Below are 22,863 nucleotides of genomic sequence, written 5' to 3'. Positions count from 1 at the left end.
GATTCAACATGGCGGCAGGAGCAACAAGAGGTGGAAGTTCGGGGATATTTTGGATGAATGACGGTAAATTAACTTTTACTGAACTACATTAACTTTCTCACCCAGTGCACATGCGTACATGTGTCACGAAGAGAGGAAGAACTTAGTGTCACGGCGATAACTTCCGTGTCAATGCGCGTTTGTTGTTATTTCGGGAGGAAGTGAGAACTCGTTGGCTACGAGTTAAGTTAACTTATTGTTTCACTTTAAAAGTCAAATCAATATGTTATATCTGAACTCGGTGGTAATAGTATTTACTCTTGTCATTACCCTGAGAGTTCATCATGCTGCTGAGCTGGAACGCAAAGGCCACGTGTAGTAGTGTGTTAGCTGGTGTATGTTTTGTTTTCTTCCAATGTGACTGTACAAGAAGATGAGTTATCTGAGAATTAGACTAGGAAACAATCCATCTGATAGTTAGGGTGAGAAAGCACATGCATTGCCAAGTTTCATTAAAGTTGACTTAATGTTAATATGAGTGTCTTGTCTTCCTTAGTGTCAGATGACGAGCCACCGTTTGCTTTTGGTCCCGGTGAGTCTCAATAACATCGTTTCAACACTTTTTGAAGATTTGCATGTGTTTTTTTTATCTCTTGGGATCCTCTGCTTCTCTTTTTGCCCATCAACGTTCTCAGGACTGGATGGAGAAGTGATCCCTCGGACCCCCTTCAACCTGGAACCACACAGCACCGGCTCATTCAGTAGAGGGGCCACAAAGATGCGGGTCGCAGCCAGACGTAGCTCTGGTTGCAAGAGGGGGGGCAACAAACAGGGCTACTTACAAAGCGATCGCTCTGGGGCTTGTGCTAAGGAGAAAGTGTCAGTCCAACAAAGTGCTGCCCTGTCAACAGAGTACACACCATCCCTGGCATCTGATGCTTCTCTCCCCCCAACACAGGTAAACCTTTGTGTAGTGTAGGCTTTTTTTCCTCTGTAGGATCAAATATTTGAATGAATTTCATAACCCGTTAATGTCTTCTTACACAGGTTATTTCTACGCCCAGCAGAGGAAGCAGCCAGGTCTGCCTGAAGGACCTCTGTTCTGAAGATAAGCGTCGAATTGCAAACCTCATTGAAGAACTAGCCAGGTAGCCCACAGTTTATCGCACTAAACTCTGAGATAGTGTTGAGGTTGATAAGATGTATAATGGAACAATTTAAAGGGACACTTGATGGGTTGTATTTTGCACTGCAGTTTCCTCAAAGACTATTTGTTTATTCCCTGTTCTCCAGGGTGAGCGAGGAGAAAGAAGAGTCAGTGAAGCGTCTGAAAGATGAGCAGGGACATTTTGAACAGAAAATCCAACAACTGGAGCAACATAACGTGGTCATTGCAGAGGAGAGGGAGAGTATCCTTCTAAAATAACTAAACAAACAAAAGTGGCAGTGATTGGTGAGATGATTCTTTGTATTCATATAGTTTATTTTATTGAAACGATACTACTTCGATGTGCTATTGAAAGTTGCAGACTGGTTTAAAGTAGAGCAGTGAACTAATGCAGTTCTGTTGATCGACAGGGGCTGAAAACACTTGTTTTGTTTGAGTAATCTAATTGAATAGTCTGGTGCGTTGATTGCTATTCAAAAAACTGTGTATTTACCACAGACCCATCCTAGCTTGGGTCCACTGAGGAAACCAGAGATCCCTTGAGAATTCCAGGGCGTGATGGTTCTATCGCTATGGAAGATGTTTTTATAATGTTTGATACAACTACCTGATAAGATAAAAATAAGATTGTATTGATCCCACACCAGGGACTTTCAAAAGCAGTATTGAGTCAAAAAGAGGACGACAAAACAGCAAAAGAAAGCACAAGATAAAATAAAAATAGTCAATAAAATAAAATAAAAAAAATACAGAGGTATACACCTTTCACTACGGTGATACACTTCCTATTTATTTTAAAATTATAATGAAGGTAATTCATTTGAGGTTCTGCACTGCCATTATTAAATATAAAAATAAAAAAAAACCTGCAAGAAAAGAAAATGTTGAATCAGAACAAACACACTCCAGGCAATTTCCCCCATTAGCACAACTTCACCCTAAAAGGAGGAACTAAAAAGATCATGTAAACAAAAACCTGCTTCCAGCGCTCTGTAACACATGGGTAGATATCCTCTTAAGATGTTCTTAAAAGTTCCACAAATATTTTATTGCTGGCTACAAGACTCTAGTGCTGTATGTGCTAGCTATGCCATAGGGTAGTCTGCAGGGGGCAGTGTTGTCCTAGGTAAAGCTAGATACAGTCTTGGGCTGAGACTATTCAATCTGACACAAAAGGCAGAGAAAAGGAGCAGATGCATTTAAATTATTTGATGCTTCTGCAGTTGTCTTTTGTGAGTGGTTGTAGCTTATCTGTTGTTGTGTACAGAATCAATTTCATGGTTGGAGACATAACCCAAACCTTCTAAATCAACTCATCGTCATCCAGAGACAAAGTTTGATATTTCCTGAGAGCGTTTCATTTCATCCTATGGTTTTGTATCTCTCTGTGAATGTTGAATTTTAACTGAAGAACATTTTTTCAGTTCCTCTTTACAAAATGAAATGAAAATGATCACCAATTTATTGATGTTCTACTAAGAAATTAACACGAGCTAAAGGGATTGTAGGTTTTGGGTTTGCAATAACAATCATACTGTCTTCATAACAATTCCACTCACCATATCATGGCCAGCAGTCAATTATGGTTAAAAACACAGCAAAATATGAAGAGTAATTGACATGGCTGGTAAATTGCACGATTGGCAACGGCGGCGGGGAAAATGAGGAAAGCACAACTCAATTAAGGGCACTTTGGCTCGGAGACTTGGCATTTACACCAAACTTCTAAACTCCATTAAAAAGGTATTTGAGAGGAAAAAGTGTTGGGATCCAAACACCTCGGGGGGGGATAACGTAGTCTTTTAAAGTGCATGCAAGAGTCATGAAGGCTCTTCTCAGGCAGCGGGGTCCGGCACTTCTCTGAAAGGTTAAGGAGACACCAAAGGCAAACACACTGAATGAGTCTTGTCAAGTCTAATTCCATTACGCCCCAGCTTATCTTATCTAACCAAGATTCAGGGTTGTCGTGGATATAAAGAATGTAGGGCTATACTTTAGCCCCGAGCCATCTAGGATGAGAGGGAAAAGGCACCCTTGATATTTGGGGGTGTTCAGCTGACATTTGGAACCGACTGGCACACAGGACTGAAAATTGAGTTTCACAAAGGAAGGTTGCCTTTTGTACTTCAAGGCATGTTGGCATGGGCAGAAGTCAAGGTGGCGTTCCTCACGCTGCGCCCCATTCTCAAAGCCGTATCCAGAACAAGGCACAGCAGATGCTACGGCTAATGCAATTTATTGTGTTGAAATAATTGGAGGGAATCCTGAGGCGATGGAGAGGGGAATAAAAGCCCTGTTAGGGTATGTCATTGAAAAGCTCTACATGTTGTGATAGAGGATTGCCAGCGTGAAATCCCTTTATAACCTCCCAGGTTTCGGCTGGATGACATTTTACGATTTGGAAATCTGGTTCCTTCACATTTGCCTTTTGTTTTCAACGTACATTAGAAGATTGCCTCCGGAGAATTCTTAGCACTTTTATTTTTTCTTCAGCAAATGAAACCTCTAATATTCCTTGATATCAACTTTGAGTGTTGTGTATCTTACCTTATTGCAGGAATGAGTTATGTGTTTAAAGCTGTGAGCTGTGCAAGGTGCACTCTATTTATTGCAGGTGTTAAAAACAAATTAAACCCAGTTTTAATCTGTTTCTTCCCATCGAAGCTCTACCTCCTGACTAGCGTTTGCACAGATAAGACCCCATGGTAGATGCCTTGGGTTTAACCTTTTGGAATTAAGAACTTTTCCAAAAAAAAGTTTTTGAAAGCGTAAAAATTCACTGAACTACTGCCATTTGAAGCTGAAGTTTAGTTTTTAGGATACATTTTGCGAATGGGTGTCCTCTTTTGTTGACTGACTCTGCTTGCATGAATACAATCAAGTCACGGTGAAACTATTGTCAGCTTATTGTGAAATAAATAATGCATTAAATCTCTCATCAAATAATTGAAAGGAGTTGGTGTCGGCACACCTTTCACTACGAATTGTGTGGATTTTTGGTCTTTGTGAATTGTTGGCTTGTGCATGGAATATGTCAACTTGCAGCTGACATATTCTATACACACACAATAATTTATACAAATGTCATGTCTCCCCATTCTCCACGACACCACTTAGTTTGTGACAACTCGCATTACATTTTAGTTGTGCTCATAACAATGAAGACGGCTGAGAATGTCTCTGATGAGAATGGTTTTCTGCACGTTGGCTCTTGGAATTTTAAAGCCGTTTTCAAAATAATTGTGAGCTGACATGTGGGGTTATTTATTGCTTTATTGTGTGACTTGCTCTGGTGTCTTTTTCTCCCGATTCAGTCGTATTGAAGCAGTTATGTAAACTGTCGTCTTCCATTAATTCCCCGTCATTGCCTCCTTACACACACATTCATACCCATCAGTCTCCTCCCGTTTCCCCTCACACTCCTGCTCCGGCTCAATCTGTTTGGCACACTGTGCTAAAACAGGCTTTAAAATATTCCCCCCTCCTGTGCAAATTTGTTCCACCTTGAAGTGGATTTCATTATTTCATTTGAGCCTCAGCCTGACAGGGAAGTGAATCATTTTGACAGGCCCCGTCTGAAGCCTCTTCAACCCGAGCCCTTGATTCCGAGTATTTTTGGAGCAGGGGGGAGGAGTAACTCATTGTTGGCACTTTGCAGCTCAGATGTAAAGTAGGGGCTTGCCGAGTGCTTGGCCCCATTGGCTGACATCCAAGGCTATGGAGGAAGCATGTTTAGTGTAGCGACGGGCAGGGAGGTGCAATCTTATCAGGGTTCCTCCACTCGGTTCAGATTACCTGGCTTTCGCTGTCCAGGGACCTGTCAACACATTAACACACGTTACCTTTTATTTACGGTGTTAGCTTGCTATGATGCTGCAGTACTGTTGGTACTATATACTTTATCCTACCTTACCATCCTACCCTACCATACCAACTTGGTATTTGGACTTTGTATCCAGGATATTATACTGTATTTGTGACTAGTACGAACTTTGTTTAGGTTTGAATAATCACATGGAAATGTTGTTTTATGCGACTCTGGTAAAATATGAGCAGCATACATTTTGCGACTCGACACAACGACCCCCTATCTTAGATTGGAGTGAGGTGTAGCCGTGTAAACGTATTCAGTATCTCCTCTTCAAGACCCTTATTCATGCTGCATAAATAGACCTCCCAGCACTGGTTTTACATGGTGTGATGTCCTTGTGATGTCCTTAAGCTTTCCATATAGACCCACTTCCATGGACATTATCTGTGCAGCGGTAGAGGAGCCCGAGTTCGACTGCGGGTTCAATCAAAGTGTTTTCTCACATTTTCCCAATGTTTATGAAAGCCGCCGCATTGCAATTCACCGCTGCTGTCTGGTCGTCAATTCAAAGTCGTCGCCCGCTCTCTTCTCTCTCCCTCTGTTTCATTTCCACAGCGTGATTGAAGTCTCCTAACATCCAAAGTGTTTTCTTATGAAGTGTTCCGCCAACTGTTCCTTCAATAAGACTCCACTTTGAACTTTGATTTTTCTTTTTAAAATTGGGGGATGGTTTTTTCTTTTTTTTTCAAACGGATGCAGAGAAACTCATCAGCTTGGGGAGCGGGGCCACCATCATAAAAAGATATGGCCTGGAGGAACACACTTTATGGTCAGCTTCGGTGGGAGTGTGTGTACTACTTGCTTTATTGGAGTGTTTTTGTGTGGGCTGTTGTTTGAGTGCAGGTGGGGGGGAACTTGTGCTCTCACATTCTTGTTTTGGTTTGGGTGTGTGTGTGTTCTAGAAAGTTAGTCATACTGGGGTGGATTATTGGACGTGTGCGGGTCTGTGTGTAGTCGCTCCGTTCTCTCGCTCATTATCTTTTGTATGTGCTGGTGTGGTGTGGTGCTGCCACTGTCATTAGTGGGCTCCTGAGGCGCAGCAGTAGTTCCGCTCCAGATTAGTTTTCTGGTGTCTGCCAGCTCTGTGTCTGGCAGATAGCCTGGCACGGCACTGCCCAGCTCAGCTCAACGCAGCTTGGCCCGACCCAGATGGTGAAAGCTCCGTGCCACGACAACAACTTTGATTTTTCTGGCCTCTTCTCCTTCTCTATTTTCAACTTTGCTGTTCTCTCTACTTTTCTCGTCCAATGTGCAATCGATTGCCGAAACAAGCCTTTATTTCAGATTGTTATTGTTTCTTTATTTAAATTGCATAAGAGAGATTTATCCTCACCAAAGGGTTTTGTGCACAAGGTTACATTCTCAGTCATAGTTTTCATCTCTACTTTGTCAAACAATTTCCCATTTCATCAAAAATGTTTAACCCAGTGTCTGTTTGATGTGTTTTTTACTCATCTAAATCAATAGGTGGATTTTAATGTTTGAGACTAAAGTTTATAATTTGTTTGGTTTTGTTATTGAATGAGGTTGTTGGGAGGTAACAAAGAACAAATACTTTGTTTCTGTTCTAGAGTAGATTTTTTTTTTTTAATTATCTGTATTCAATTTTGTTGATGACTTTTTAATTAAGCTGCTACATTTAACACATATCTCTACTTTCTATTCCTTACCTTTTCCAAACAGGCTAGTTAATATTGTTTAAATGCATCTGAGGGAAATAATCCATTATAAACATTTTGAATCATCAAGCGTCGCCTTCCCATCAAGACAGATTTCCACCTAAATAGACAATAATACAGGAAAGACAGTTTCCTGTCGTAAAGCTATCAATGCATATTTTAAGCAAACTATGCATAACAGGGGGTATCAAAAACAAACACACAAGAGAGGGCGCCTCAAACACTGAGAAGAGTTACCAATTTGCAACAACATGGAAAAATTGCTAATGATGTCGACAAATCGTCATCGAAGAAGCAGGGCAACAAAGCATTTCCAATCCCTGGCCTTATTTGAATTAAGAATACTTCAATACACAATTAAGATTTCCTCCAAGGACTATTTAGCATGCTCACAAATCGTTCTGTAAATACCTATACTTCGACTTGAGTAAAGAATGTGTGTACTTTTACTACCTCTGGTTGTTGTTGTTTACTTAACTTTTGGTCATCCAGGCCTGCAGCAGCAGTACAGAGAGTGCCATGAGCTGCTTGGTCTCTATCAAACGTACCTTTCTCAGCAACAGTCAAAGCTCAACGAGTCCATTGCCCAGCTCAGCCAGGCACCAGCCCACAGCAAGGTACTGTATGGTTAAGGCTGAATGTATAGTATGTTTCAGCTAGTGCACATGCAGTGGAAGATGAATAGTAAAAATGATGGTTGTACTTATATCTTCAGCGAACACTCCTGTCTGCCATCCATCAGGCATTCGGGCGCAGAAACATCCATATGCAACAGCATATTGTTCCATTGCCAAGTGGCATAATAATGCATAACAAATCACCATAGAAGTCAACTTAAGTCACTGGTTTGGTATTGCTGCAGTGTAGTGAAAACCCCGTCAAGGTGACACTTTGAGAGTGAAGACGCCTCTTTGGCTTCAGCCTCTGTAAGAATAGATGCCTGGGCCAACCTCGTCGTCCTGCGGTGGCTCTTGAGTAATGTGTGTTTCCCTGCTCTCTGACCCACAGCAAATTAGTCACAGTCTCTTTCCCAGTCGACTATGAGATGGGCTTTCCTCCTTATGTTTATCTCATAATGCCCCCAACCTTGACTTACCTGCCATTTATGCTGCGTTGAAAACAGTTCTCTTGAGCTCGTAGCCAGTGTTTAGTTTACACTTTTGAAGGGTGTTTAGCATTTGCGCTGCTATAAAGTCCAGCAACACGCCTATACAAGGTGTCCGGTGAAAGCAGCATGTTAGCAGCCCTGTGTCTGTCTATACACAATGTGTTCAGTCACCTGCATGTGGGCTGTCATCGGAGCCCAACACAGAATCACTGTAGCATTAAAAAAAAAATAAGAACATAAAACCGTAGAGGATTCTTCAAGTCACAGTTAACCACATTAAGTGCAAGTGATATGTGAACAGCTCTCGCAAACACACGGGAAAAGCTTTTACTGCACATGGCAACATGAGCAAATTAGGTTCGTAAGTGACTTCTAATTCAGTGCTGGTAAATCTCGCTGTGTTGCCCAGCGCTACATTAGGGTTTTATGGAGCAATCTAATGTTTTTTGGTTGAAATACTTCATACATTTTTCAGAGGCTTCCCGAGTTGGCTAAAATGGATTTGTTGGCCTCTTTGTTCTCTATCCAGGTGCTCGGCAGTGATGCGGCCACCAGCAAAGCTAATGGCTCTCTCTTTGATGGCTCATACCTCGGCCTCCCTGCTGCCCGAGCACGACAGCCTCAAGAGCACAGGAGTGGGAATGATCTCAGTGCGAGTGAGCTGAGTCCAAATGATGGGCCAATAAATATGCAGAGGATTCACAAAAAGGAGTGCAGGCAGCCACACGTGGAGTCCTGCTACAGATGTGAGCGCTGCCAGGCCAGTGGTCAAGACAGTGGCTACGGAACACAGCAACGGAGAAGGGATAATAGCTCTCGTCTAGAGAATGGCCAACATGACGCCTTGAATCCACATGATTGTGAAAGGTACAGCAATTAGTCTACTGCTACATTCATACAACTGGTAGAAAACACACAGCATTTGCGTTGGCTATCAGTGTTTTTCAGATGGACAACGTAGCAGTATGGATTTAGCCTATGTTGTCATTATCACCCCACATGATTACATAACCTTCATCTGTTTTAACCAAACTGTGCACTTTATCAAGACATAAATCAAAAGAATCTTGAGATGTTAAGCAATTCAAATGTGTATTTACTCCCAGGCTGCATAGTGGGACTGCTATGGGCTCAGAGGCCAAAGAAGCCCTGACCAGGCCTCTGCTGGGTCATGAGGGCTGGGAGGAAAAGAGGCACCAGCTGCTGCTGCAGAAAATGCAGTTAGAGATGGAGAGAGAGAAGCTGCAGGCCCGGCTGGAGGAGCAGGAAGAGAGGCTCAACAGACAGAATCAGCAGCTCCAGGAGTCGCGTCTCGATTACAGCAGGTAGACACTGGTTTATCCCTCTAGTTGTTGGTTGTTAGATAGTATAGTTACCTCTCGGACAGAAGCAACTTCCCCTCCATGTTGGGTTTTCTCGGTTTCTTTGTGGTTCTTCGGTCTTTGACATTGCAGACTGATGGAACCTGGCCTTTCTCTTTTTATCTTCTCCTTTATTCTTGTTAGGTTTCAACAAGCTGCTCAAGCTGAGCTCAGCAGCTCTAACACAGGGACTGGAGATCCTCGGCTGGAGGGCCCCTCCCACCAAGATTTACCCTCAAGGTAAACTGAGTAGACAGGAAGACAGACAGTCCAACTGCAACTACTTTCTTGAGATACTCTTTCTCACACACACCTTATTTATATTGCTAAAATATTATCGAGATAACATTTTTTTTTATAAGTCGATATGGGTAATTCTGATAAATGTCAAGTCATTATTTATATTGAGTTTAAAGACACATTTTTGCCGCTCAGTGAAGGAGCATGAAACCATTTACATAAACTTTCTCTCCCTGTTTGCGCAATGCATACAAAATATATTGATATGTATAAATATATATATTTTTGGTATATTGCTATTGATGAAAATAAACATTGCAATATTTATTGTATTTATTTCATCGCTCAGCGCTAAATTTTACAGATCAAATTCATACATATGCACTTAATCAAGTTGCACATGAAATCCATTTTGATATGTTGTGCTTGTGGCATGCAGTGTGCGTGGGGAGGCAGAGGTACATCGTGCCGAACAGAACCTGCATGGAAAATGCTCACAACCGGCACCTGCTCCTGTAGATAACGGTATGCAGACACATGGTAAGTTCTTATCTTGTATTCTCAGTTAATCAGAGTTATGTGCTTAATGGTCTACACACAGAGGAACATCTCAGCGGTCTGTTGAAAAATCCCTCAATGTGCACCAGCAGGGTAATCCTTAAAACTGTCTCGCTGCTCTTGCTTCAAATAAAACTCTTTTGTCTTGCAGAGCCCCCAGAGTCGTCCAGAAGGAACATGGCCACTACAAAGTCCCCTGCAGGCCTGAGCAGGCCCACACCAGTGTCTGCCCTCCATAAGAACCCTGAGGCCAGGTAACACATCTGCACTAAACATCAGTGATGCATTTTATAAATGTTTACCAATCATTCTATTTACGTAGTCTAGATATTTATTATGTTGGATAAACAGAGTGACTTACAAAGAGTGAAACGTTATTTCATTAAAAAAAATTAAGGGGATATCTGAAGTTCTCAAATTACCAGCCTTATTTACAACACAACAATATGATGTAAGTTTTGATATAAAGTTTGAATCTTGAAGGTTTTCCTGGGTTTGCAGTTGCTGCAGTGTTAGACGCTAAATGATGACTTTCCGTAGTCTAGCTAACTTTTCTAGTTGTAAGAAGCTAAATGAAGCTTTTCACTGGTCTAGCTAGCACTGGGGCCAGCCTGTCAGGAGACATGCTGCGTTCCATTAGTCGGCCTAGCAGGAACCGTGCAGCAGGTGTAATTGAACCGACTTCTGGATGCACACACTGCCCTCCCCTCTCTCTCTCTCTGCCACAGTAATGAGACAGAGAAAGCGAGTGTGAGGGAGAGATGTTAAATGTGTGTTTTGGGGTGAGTGAGGGGTGAGAGAATTGGATAAAGTGAGAAATAGGAAGCAAGGAAAGTTAGAGCAGGTTAAGATGGATAGAAATGGAAAGGGTGAGAAAGACATAAGATGGGAGGGGGGGGGTTCTGAGGACAGGAATGAATCACTAAGTGCAAGCATCAAACTTTCCCTACTTTTACAACTTCTGTGACTCTTAAGCAAAGCAGAGCAAAGTCCAAGTTTAACTGTGTGCTCTGGCAGATAACAATATATTCCAGCAGGGGACCCTGGTTTCAGATCTTTTTAGCATCTATTTAAACCTCCAAAGCTTATTAAATCATTGCACTCCCAGCGACACACTGTTTGTTTTCACTGCCAGTAATGACAAGGTCTGCTTTATGTTTACCTTTTGTGTTTCTTCATGGGCCTCTTTTCAGATAGTTGTAATCCGCTGGTAATTACTGATTTGGATTAGACATGTCTTTTATATCACAGTATTTTGTAACTAGGGGGTATTGTTCTCCTTGCAGTGGAGGGGGTTGTGAGAAAGACCGGCTGAATATATGCATGTAAAAAGGACAGTTGCATTGGTGGAGCCGACGCTGCTGTGTTACCCATCATGCCTTTTGAATTCTGAAATGCTGGTGTTCCAGCTGGGTTACGGAAAAATGCCTTGTTTGGTCCAGTGTATCAGGCAAAGGTGGCATTATGAGGGTGGAGCTCCTTATTTGCAAATCTGTCCATAAAAGGGGCTAAAGACCTTATCAGAGCTCATTGACTCAAATTAGCAGTGATGTGAGGTATGGTGTCATTCTTTCACTCACTTTTATTCTCTTATTTAGAAAAACATAAGTCATCAGTGCCTCGTGTTGTCATAAATATGATACAAAAATGGCGACAGCTCCACACGGAATTTTGTTGCTTTGTGTTGTTTAGAGAAATGTAGTTTTGTTTGTTGCTGTAAGATTTGTCATGTTACCTGAACCCTTCTCCTCCACTTGGCAGATGGTCTAATCTTAACCAATTCAATCTTGATATTGAAATGTGAAACAAAGCTTGGGTCAACATGACCTTCTTAATCCTTTCATGAATCCCATTGCTAGTTAGTAATGAGACAGTTCCAGTGCACCCCGCCCCTCTCATCTCCATCCTTCCTGCCATTGCTCGCCTGCTATTGATTGGTTGGGAAATTGACATGCGGAATATACACAGCGGCCATTATAGGGTTTTCATCTTACCGTTTGGACTGCAGATGAAAAGGTGGGGGTACGGCTCATGCTAAGTCGGCTATCTTTAATGAAAGAGAGGAGCCAAATATGCAGGGAAAGTTACGAGTGGGAAGAAGAAGGCGGTGGATTATTATGCTGCCGTGCAGAGCGGGAGAAACATACTTACTGTACTGGTGCAGTGGGAGAAAGAAGCCCAAAGCTTTTTATTTAGAGAACTTAAGAAGTATTGGAAGGCAGAATGCTTAATAATTGCTTTGGAGTAGTTGTGATAAGGCTTTTTATAAATTCATACGGGATCATAGTTCCGTTTGCGATTGAAGCGTCTGTGCAGTATTAATAAAACACAGTTAAAATCTACTGTCTGTAGTCAGGGCATTCTCCCTGAGGCTACTTACATTTCTAGTGTGGGGCACAGACGATTTAAGAAGCTAACAGTACTTAAATATCTGTGATGTAGTGTCTCTAGATGCTCTCAAAGTGACCCAACCTCCCAGTTTTTATATGCAGTGTCAGAAACTTGTGTTTCTGCTCCTGTTGTTCCTGCAGTTTCTGTTTGCATGTGGCAGTAAAAGAGATTTGCCAGGATTCCCCGGAGGGACATTAATATCGAGCACCAATTCACAACTTTACGTCACACAAAGTGGAGCCAAGAAATGAAGTTCTCTGCAGCAATGTGTGTACTCCTCTGAAAAATCCATTGGCATTCTCTCTAGCCCCCGTGCAATCTCTGTGTCCCCCTTCCTCCCCCTCCTCCTTTTCCTCCTCACCCCACCCACTACCATTCCTGCCCAAACTGTACCCCTACCCCCCCCACCCCGCTCTCCCCTTGTTATAGATTGTGACCGCCCAGTAAGTGATGCATTATTCATTACCAACATGTCGTTTGTTGATGGATGGCTGTTTGAGAGCCCTGTCCGTTAAATAAATCAACAAATAAAAATGCAAATTCTCACATTTCGAAAAGAAGGAACCCAGCCAAAGTCCCTCCTCCGTATTCTCTTCCTGCCATCCTCTCTATCCACAAAGCTTCTCTCGCTCCCAGTCTTTCTCTCACAGGCAGGCCATACACTCTCGCTCATTCTTGCTCTCTTTCTCTCTCTCGCTTGCTCTCTTTCTCTCTCTTTCCCCTGTGCTTTTGACAGGCAGGAGACCAAATGAGGAAGACAGATTTACTTACTTTAGCTTCAGTCTCTTTTTACATCAGTTATCATCCCTTGGCCAACTTCGCCCTCATTTACTTTCTCTCCCTCACGCTCAAACATATGCATGCATTACTTCATGTTTCTCAAGCAGAATGTAGCCTTTTAAAGCTGCTCAGCCGCTGCTTTGTGCCGCCTGCCTCCAGTCAATGTGAGAACATGACATATCAAGGTCTGTAGTTACGTGTGTGGGAACACAAATGCCCCTCATTGGAAGTTTCACCTGTGTGTCTGCCGACCACCCACATGCATATCAACAAGTACACGCCAAAGACCTCCCTTACCTGGGCGAGCTGCGCGATGCAAATCGATGCGGCTTTAAACGAGCAGAGAATTATGTTAGCAACATCGGCGGAGCGTGCTTTAAAGAATTCATGTTTTGTATCTGGAATGGCTGTTGTCGACTGTGTATACACTGAATAATTTATCAAGCCAGCCAGACTGAGGGATTGAATCTCTATTAGCTTAATCTCCCCCGTTTTGGTTTATTTATTTCACTGCACATTCCCTCATTTCTATTCCGGGGCAGAAAGCACCGGGTTCTCTTCCTCTTGTTCTCCCGCACCTGCAAGAAACGGCTTTTCAGCCGGGACGCCCCAGCGGTTTTGAGTTGTTAAGGCTGCTTGTTAAGGTTCAGTAGGTACCTCAGCAACAAAGATTGTGTTAACATTTTGAAGAGATGTTCTTTTCTATTGTCTGTGTTAACAAGTGAAAGGTGAATGACAAATATTTTAGAACGAGTGTTGATCTCTAAGTAGACTTCATCCTTGTGCGTGTCTGGTGTTGACTCCTGCTCTGATTCACTTTTAAAGTGGAAAGTAGTGTAACTGGCGGTCTGTGTGCTTTCCTTACAATGAAACAACGGCACAAGGATGCTCATTTACAACCTCGCCTGTTAACAGGGCTCCACTGGGTTCTGTATTAAAGCCTGTGCCAATTCAACCACGGAAATAAGCTGAGGTCACGCAGGGGGCGGAGATGAAATGAATCAAGCAACAAAAAAAGTTTTTTTTTCTTTCAGGTTGGATTTCTCTCTGGTTGAGTTATTGGATATCATTAGTCCAGTCTCTGCCCCTGAGCCCAACAAGCCATCCAATCGAAGGACCAAAATGACACAACATAGGCCGACCCCTGCTACCCCCAAACCAATGGGCAGATCCCTGCTTAAATCTGCTACGCCTCACCCACAAAGCACCCAGCAGGACCTGGAGGAAAGCCAAATACTGGAGGATATTTTCTTCATTCACTGACAAAGAAGAAAATGAGAAGCACGACGGACAAGATTCCAGTCACTTGACATTTTCCTGTTTAGTATTAACTTTTAAAAACTGTCTTTTACTTTTCCAATCACATTCGAAATCAGAATGAACAAGATTGAGCTTGTGTTATGTTGTAATTCTGAATAAAAATAAACAATTATTTATCTACGAATTGGTTATGCTTCTGGTTCTTAATTTAAATCTTTGGTTTCTACAGCAGGATAACTGTTTACCACTGAGCTATGTGATTGTCTCTGAAGACCTTGAAAGCATGAATGCTAAATGAACCTCACAAAACACAGTTGTATTGTCAATTTAAATGTGTTATCCCCCAAAAAAATAAAAAATATTTAACCCCAGAGATTCACCACTAGCATCCTGTCACTGGTTTCATCAGCCATCTCCTACTGTAATTCAAGAAAATCTGTTCATATATTTATGACATATACTATCCATGACAGACATTTCCCTCAAAGGGGACACTTTTTTTTTTTTAGTATTGATGAGCTCCATCAGTAATTATGACATGACACAGGACACTTTATTCTAGACTGTGCTTTATTATTGGGCTAAGCTGAGACGCATCATTCATTTAAAATTACAAAAAAAGAGTCCAGGGGACCAGAGAATGGTGCAGTCTGGAGAGACGGGGGCGGGAGCCTAAAGCGCACTGCCCAATCAGAAGCTTCGCTCGTCAGGACCCTGGCAAAGCTTAATAAGCAACATTCATTTCCCCACCCTCCATATGTGCTGAAATTGGGACACAGATTTCCAGAATACTTTGAAAACCGTATGAAGTTAGATGTGATTTCTATCAACACTACTGAGCTCTAGAAATAAAACCACTGATAACAGCACTGAAAGAAATGATAGTATAACTCCTTTTGTTGACATAGTGCAGTTTCCGTTGAATTTTGCTCTTAGTAGAACACATCAGTTGAACAAGATCAGAGCTCTGTTGACCCATACAAAGCATGGTGGGATAATAAGAGGAGGGGTGTAAAGTTGTAGAAACCGAAACTGACATTTTAAGCAAGCAGTTAATCTGGGATTAAAGATAAATCACAGATTGGCTCGTTACAAATTAGCAGCAATTTATAGTGACCTCAAGGAATGTGCATTGTTGAATACGTATCTGATTGAGCAGTTGTTTTACCAGGGAGTGTTGGAATCAGGTCTTACTTATGACTGTGTTAAAAGGTTTAAGTTAGGAGGTAAATTGTTCTCAAAATATAACAAAGAGGAACCTCAAGCTGGCATCTTATTTTTTCAAACAATCTTTTAACAAAGATATTTTTAGAACAGAGTAATGTGAGTTGATAATTACAAATATACATAAGGCTTTAGTTTTATACTGCATCGTTGTGAGTAGTTAATCAGCATCAGACAAATGTAAAATCTGTTTTTGAGCTTGTTGAAAGCAGAGTTTGCCACTTCTTGAAGTTGTAACATGTGATGTAGTGATACCTCCGGTGAAATAGTAGAGCTCAGATCTTGAGTCAAACAGCACAAATAAATAAATAAATACATAAAAGCACAAATAAATAAACATACATATAAATAAATCAATAAAAAAATGACTAAAATCTGTCTTTGACATCACTTGGTCAATTGGAGCTTCTTTTTTTTCTCCGTCATCAAAGAAGTGCTGAAGGCATGGTCCTGCACACAGGAACAATGATCATCTGTGGACCACAACAGTGGCCCATGCATGTCATATAAAAACTATTTGGTCACGTACCAACTCATAAAAAAATAATGCCATGAAAGCATGCATATCATCTCAGACAAGACTTATAAATAAATATCTAAACAAATCGATAAATGAATAGAACCCATCAAAGTATTTTTTTTTTTTATAAAATAGGTCAATGTGTGTCTAAGCTCTAACTGAGGTCAATGCTCTCCCTGACTGTATTCTGGATAAATGCCTTGGTCAGGTCCTACAGTTTGTACCGTATCCTAGTGACTTATTTTTTTTTGTACCTGGTTTTAATGAGCATTATCATGTTTTCATTCATATATTTTTTTTAAGTATTTAAAGTACTTTATCCAGTCCTTGTAGATAGAAGTAAAAGTCCTATAAAATATGCAAACCTATGTACAGAGGAAAACAGAGCAAAAAAAGAAACAATTTACAGTATATTCATCGGTTTATGTATATATTTATATATATATATTTATACTCAAACTTCTGCTCTTTTTGTTGTTGTTTTTGAACCACTATACTCAGTTTTTACTTTTCTTGTGTAAACTTGCAGCTCAAAGTTGGAGCAAATGGAGATGACGTGCTTGACATTCTAGTTCTCGTTGTTCTTCTTCTTACCCCCTTTTTCTTATTTCATCCGACATGGGAAATGTGGGATCGGTTTCGGCGAGAGACGTGAGTGATTGCTCAAACAAACCATTAGAAAAGCAGAGACCGTGTCGACACATTTTTCAATTTTCTCAGCAGCGGGGGGGCAGTCAGAGAGGGCACACAGTGTGGCGATCAGCGATACCAGACATATGACATTTAGTTTCAGTTGTTATTGTTAACTCAAACACCGCTCAGGTGGATTGTACAAGGCGCTTTGCACTAACCCACCATGGATTCTGTGAGAGCGAAACAAAAAGGAGATCGTGATGGTCAACTGGCTGGCACTATAGGCCATGCTCACAGCATTGTTATGTGGCACACACAAACAGAGGCATCCTGGGATGTGATTGTGGCGTCTTTTACCCTCACTGGAATTGGAAGGTAAATGTTAAATTATGCAATCTGCTAAAAAGGTTAGACACAGACACCAGGGAAATGGCATAATGAGCAGTTTACAGGAAAACTAGTAACAGCACCCAACAGGAAGCATTGTCTTCTAAAGTGTCATATAGCCTTATAAATATTCACATGTATAAATATTCATCGAGTAATCTCCACCAGCTGAATGTGTGTAGAACGCAAGGTCCAATAAATCCAAGTCTGTTGACCTTTTGCAGGTACGTAGTCGGTGTCCATACCATTTTTGTCGACTATTATGAGAAACTGTAAACTAAAACAATATGAAACCAGCCTCTGATACAGCAGTTGTAATGTATGACTAGCTTTTCAAACTTATTGCTTAATTTTACAGTTTCATTTTGCTTTTGTGTTTGTATTTAATTGTACGATGACATGGGACGAAAGGCAAGGCAATATAACATCTTCTAAAGACAATATGCTTCATGTCAGGAACTACCAACAGAAATCCACACATTTACTGCTGGATGGGAAAGAACATAAAACCTTCCCCCTTGTTCTGCTCTGTGTGAAACCAGCGCTGCAGTTCTAACATATTCATCAATATTACATCACTGTCATAACCATTAAAATGAGCGAATGTCAGGTCCAGTAAGCTCGATCACTTCTCCCATCATGTCAATCGCAACCTTCACCTTTACCCTAGTTTTGACTCCAGCCAGTGGAACAGCTCAGATTGTTAGCACCTGTGCTCACAGGTTACCTAATGCCCGCTTTAGTCTGACATGTATATGCATGAGTCCGAAAAGCATTTTGTTCCCCAATGACAGCAACGGACCAACAGTGGCCGGGTGGTTTGTTATATAGGACATGCACTGCAGTTCTGTACATGGCTGAGAAATGATATGGATCTGGCTGTAGTTTTGACATCATCATAGCGCGTAGGCTGCTTGCAGTAGTGTGTGTGTGTGTGTGTGTGTGTTTGTGTTTCATTTTTTTTTGTTGAATTTGTTGTCTGAGGAGAGCACAGTGCTTGATGGCAGATTCTGCAGGTGACAAGGCACACCTTGACATGGTGACAGCCCATACGCTACATGCACTTTACTGAATGCAAAAGAGAGCAAAGGGTTGTGAGACGTATTTGTTTTGGTTCAAGTTTCAAAGAGAAGTTTGTGTGTGTGCGTGTGTGTGTGAGTGCGTGTGCGTGTAAGCTCAAAAGATATGTTTGGAATAGAGTCGAAGATAATTTTCCTTTTCCTCTAAAAATCATTTAGCCTGATTCTCTTAAAGCCTGCTACTTAGATGTGGCTTTTTGCATTTTCAGATAATATTTACACCGTACGTGTACTTTTTCACACATGTATCTTTTATCAATATATTGTGTGTCAGCATATAGGTAATCAGAGATAGGAATGCCTGCAGTTTTGGGAGCTGCCAGATTTGCGATTCTTCCCAAGCAGAGCAATGTTTCAAACTCCAGCTAAAATCTACAAAAAATTACAGCTCAACATAGTCAGTAGCCGTTCTATATACAGACACACATATATAAAATATGTGCATATAAATACATATATTTGTGATTAATATCTATTTATCCATATATATTGTATATATGAATGCATTTGCTTGAATGCTTGTTATACATATATATGTACTGCAAATATAAACAAGTTCCTATATTTCAAACGCTTCTGATGTTATTCTATCTATGAGGTTAGGATGTCAAGTTAAAAAAGATAAGGCTGTGATACGGAGCAGCCCCTCCCATGCACTCGCCATCCCTCCCGAGACAAAATGAGAAGAGAAAAAAATAAACATTTTGAGTAATTGTAAACTAGCGAAGTGAGAGACCCCATTTGGTCATCGGAAATAGTTTTGCCTGTATTCAAAAAAAGCATATCAGCAATATATATGTTTATATACAAGTGTTGTATATATTCGAAATGTACACTTCTTTTAAGTGCAACCGCTCAACCAGTTAACACTGACTGAAAGAGATGCAGTGGTCCGAGTATATTAGAGCTACAAGTCCTCAGCAATAAAAATGTTTGGTCTTTTGGTCCCTAAAACAACTAAGGAATGACAGGTAAGACTCCCTAGAGACCGTTGCTATGGCTCTCCTTGGCAACGGTGTCCCCTGGAAACGGACAGGCACTCCGAGCTAAAGATGGCCATCCCAAATCGAAGCCAATTTGTGTCCTGAAAAATATCACATTCCCTACTTAAGTTCTGTCTCTGGGAATTAGTCCCTTCTTGTTTCAAGCCTTATAAATTGGTCTTCGAAAGTCAATTTCCCCAAACTCAAACCATCTGACAGAAAGATCTCCTACGGCAATCCTCTACTCAGTTTTTAAAAAGTTTGTTTTGTTCTTGTTGGACTTTTGACATCCATATTCCCATTAAATGTTCAGCGGGGTTGGTCATTGTAAGTAGATTTGATATAGTTTCTTTTACTTATTTTCCTTTTGTTCAAGTAAAAGTTGTTTGTGGTCCAGAAAAGGTAGCTGTCATTCAAGCAGGGTTTTGTGGGGAAAGAGTGTGTATATGTGTGCAGAAGAAAAAGGTCCTGGGGCTAACCAGGCTGGTACAAATTCTGAGTTCCAAAGTTTTAGTACATCCAAAAAGGAGGTGTCCTTGACTTGGTCATCACTCTCGCTCTCCCCTCTGTTTCTGAAGCAGCCTCAGTGGTCCAGATGTTGAGTTTGCACTCGGGTAGCAAGAAGTCAACATATGATTCAGCTCAACAAAACCTGGGAAGAAAAGAAGAATTAGGAATTGAGTGATACGAAGGAAAAGGATTAGTGTTTCATCTGAGGGACTGACACAGTTGTCAGTCCCTCAGATCCTCATCACTTTGTTCAAATTTTATTTTGCACAGACACTCATGGTCCCCAGGGGATGAACCTGACTGTTGCTGGGTATCCCACAACTTTTCTATTCGTTCCACTATAAGCTTTACACCTGTCTTGAATGGGTTTTCCTAAAAGTTGTTCGATATTAAAGAATATCCGATGTGCTCAGAAGATGAATCCTGATCCTAATGACTCCGGTTCTTCCAAACAACACAACAACTGGGTCAAACGTTTTTACTTATCTTGTGAGATGTCCCAACAGCTGCTGCTAAGGGACCAAGTTTCTGTGATTTCCAGAGGATAAACCCTGATAACTTTATTGATACCCTGACCTCTCCTTTGATGCAACTTGAAACATTTTTATGTTCAAGTGAGAGGTTCTAAAAATGATTGGATCTTGTTATACCCATTCATGTTCCCTCAAGATGAATTGTAAAGGTTTGTCTTGTAATATAGAGCCATCAAATAACACTTTGTTATACATTCCCATCAGACATTGTGTTTAGTGGTGTTCATGGCTGCAGCTTCTTAGTCTTCTAAGTTTTTGGTTGCTACATTTCCCCTTAAATTTCACTTTGACATTGGCAGTTGTATGTTTAAAGGAGAATCTCTGTTTGGTAATTCAAAGCGACAGCTGTGCTTAAATATAATTTATTACAGTAGAGACACCGTTTCTACTTTTAGATGTTTGTTTGTTTTGATCTTAAATATTTTTTAATCTATTTACATGCAGAAGAAGCCATACTTCCAAGATGCCTCTCTTTTTGCAGGTATCCAGAGAGTATTAGAATAGTTCAACAAAGAGGATTTTGCTAAGACCTTTTGGAAAAAAGTATTTATAAAAAAAAGTTTCATTTTCATTTAAACTAAACTGTTAAATCTCATGTTTGAAATGATGAATGGATTTAAATCAAGACACATCTTAACCTCTCTGTGGAATTATAATTAAAGCCACACATAAGTCTGTTTACTGAATATGGACCTGTCACTCTGAAAACTCTTAATAAGACAGTAATATTATTTATGGATATAATAATAGTAATACAAGGATGGCAGAAGGCCTATGCTTGTTTGTCAGTTGCAATTTCAAACAACGCAATAACTGTCAATCTCAGGCGAGAAGAAAAATAATCAAAAAGACATTTTCCTAGACATCATGCTGAAAATGTTTTGATATATCAAAAGCAATGGGGCTACATATTTTGTGACACATTCATATGAGATTGCGCTATTCTTCCTGCAGTGATTTGCCTCAGGACACTGTCTGGTACGGTTCAGTTAGTTTGTGAGTGGGTGATAAGTTGCCCTTGAATGAAGTCATCAGTGGTGAATGAACGATGCAGCCTAAACTCTCCATCACACAGATGAAGGGAGGAGACAAAGAGGAACGGCACAATTACCCGCCTGAGGGGCAATAAATGCTTCTCCCTCAGAAGCAATTCCTTCCCTGTGCAACACACTGAACCACTTGCCGATTATCTTTTACCTACAGGCTACACACAGGGTCACCTACTGTAAAGCTGTTCTACAAATAGACGTGGCCACATGTCACTAAATGCTGGACAGTTCTGAAACATTGAAACTGAAAGTAAAGCAAAGACGTATCATTTTTGGTCAAGGGTATAGATTTTCACATTACCGGTATGTCGCATACACACACAAGTTATCAAACTTTAATATCTTGTGTTTTTATGTTGCCTCCAGTGCTTAATTTCTGGTTCCATTGAGATAACTGGTAAAGCTGAACAGGACATTACAGTAAATCTTACACAATAATGAGTCATGGTGTTGTGGGTGGAATTACTTGAACTATCGTCTCAGGGGTGAAACTTCATCACCATTCTTTACAAGTACTTTGCAGATGATCAGCTAGTGATTGGGCAGCTGCAAATGTTTTATGACATTTATAAAAGGTTACTGAAACCACATCAGGCAGCACCATAAGTGGGCTTGCCATTTGAGCATTTGTCGATATAACATTGCATTTGTTGTGGACGCCATGGCTTAGTTAATCACCTATAAAACCGAAGTGACAGCCAAACGAATTTCCAGAAACACCGAGCTTGATGCCTGACCTGTTTTTCCCTGTGTGCGACGGCTGCCCCAGGCCACCAGGATGGCGGTGGCTGGCTGGGGCGGGGGGGCTAGTAGGGGCGGTTGGCATCCTTTGGCCTCTTCAGCTGCACCTTGAGCCTTTTCATGCCGATCTGGAAGCCGTTCATGGACTGGATGGCAGCTTGGGCACTACCTGGGTTGTCGAAGCTCACAAACCCTGGGGGAAAGGCCAAAAAGGAGAGAGCAAGAGAGATAAGGTTAGATGAAGCGGCAAGGACAGTTTGGGGTCACAAACGAATGGGTCACGAGGATGAGGCAGTCTTGTAACATGTATGTTTAAAGCTTTACAACAAGAATGAAATCATTTCATTTAGAGATAAAAATAAAAAGAATGAACATCAAATGTTTTCTGACAAAAAAATGCATTACGAGTTACAAGCAACAACAGGCAACAACAGTAGCTTCACTATATAAACAGAGAGCATGCAGCTGGAATTCACAACATGAACTTGGTAACTGGAAAATCAAAACATCAACATGGTTGTGCTGCTTTTAAGTTTGGGTTTTTAATTTCCACTTGAAAGGGAAGAAGCATCAAATCACAAATTAAAACCGGCATTTCAAAATTGCAACATGAATAATACAACATTAATGTTGTGTTGTATTAATGAGAAAAAGCTACTTTGCAAATGGGTTGCACCTGACGGACTCTCCATTAAATACTCTCCACAATCCATTTATAATTTTCCACATAATTATATGTTCGGCTAAATTGTGAGACGGCAGCTCTTTATCTCCAGTATTTTTAACATGCAGTTCTTTGAGACAAAGGT

The 22,863-nt window shown here is 41.0% G+C and overlaps 2 protein-coding genes across 4 annotated transcripts in view; one reads left to right on the top strand and one right to left on the bottom strand.

Moving 5' to 3' along the window:
- The first annotated feature begins 8 nt into the window (after window positions 1-8).
- kiaa1328 (KIAA1328 ortholog) lies at window positions 9-14,699 on the top strand. Its single transcript, XM_061070435.1, has 12 exons — window positions 9-63; window positions 536-571; window positions 675-937; window positions 1,027-1,127; window positions 1,273-1,388; window positions 7,190-7,314; window positions 8,335-8,672; window positions 8,912-9,130; window positions 9,311-9,406; window positions 9,846-9,946; window positions 10,116-10,218; window positions 14,170-14,699. The coding sequence occupies exons 1-12, from the start codon at window positions 9-11 to the stop codon at window positions 14,396-14,398; spliced, it is 1,782 nt and encodes a 593-aa protein (XP_060926418.1). The 3' UTR covers window positions 14,399-14,699.
- Window positions 14,700-22,119: 7,420 nt separating this feature from the next.
- celf4 (CUGBP, Elav-like family member 4) overlaps window positions 22,120-22,863 on the bottom strand; it is an 81,188-nt gene continuing 80,444 nt past the window's right edge. For all 3 annotated transcript variants that reach the window (XM_061069391.1, XM_061069393.1, XM_061069392.1), the window contains one exon: window positions 22,120-22,247. In XM_061069391.1, coding sequence (XP_060925374.1) covers window positions 22,120-22,247 — 128 coding nt within the window. The remainder of the gene's footprint in view (window positions 22,248-22,863) is intronic.

This window comes from Limanda limanda, chromosome 4 (assembly GCF_963576545.1).
Source record: "Limanda limanda chromosome 4, fLimLim1.1, whole genome shotgun sequence".
NCBI lineage: Eukaryota > Metazoa > Chordata > Actinopteri > Pleuronectiformes > Pleuronectidae > Limanda > Limanda limanda.
Note: the sequence above shows the minus strand (reverse complement) of the source record. Positions and strands in the feature narration are given on the sequence as shown.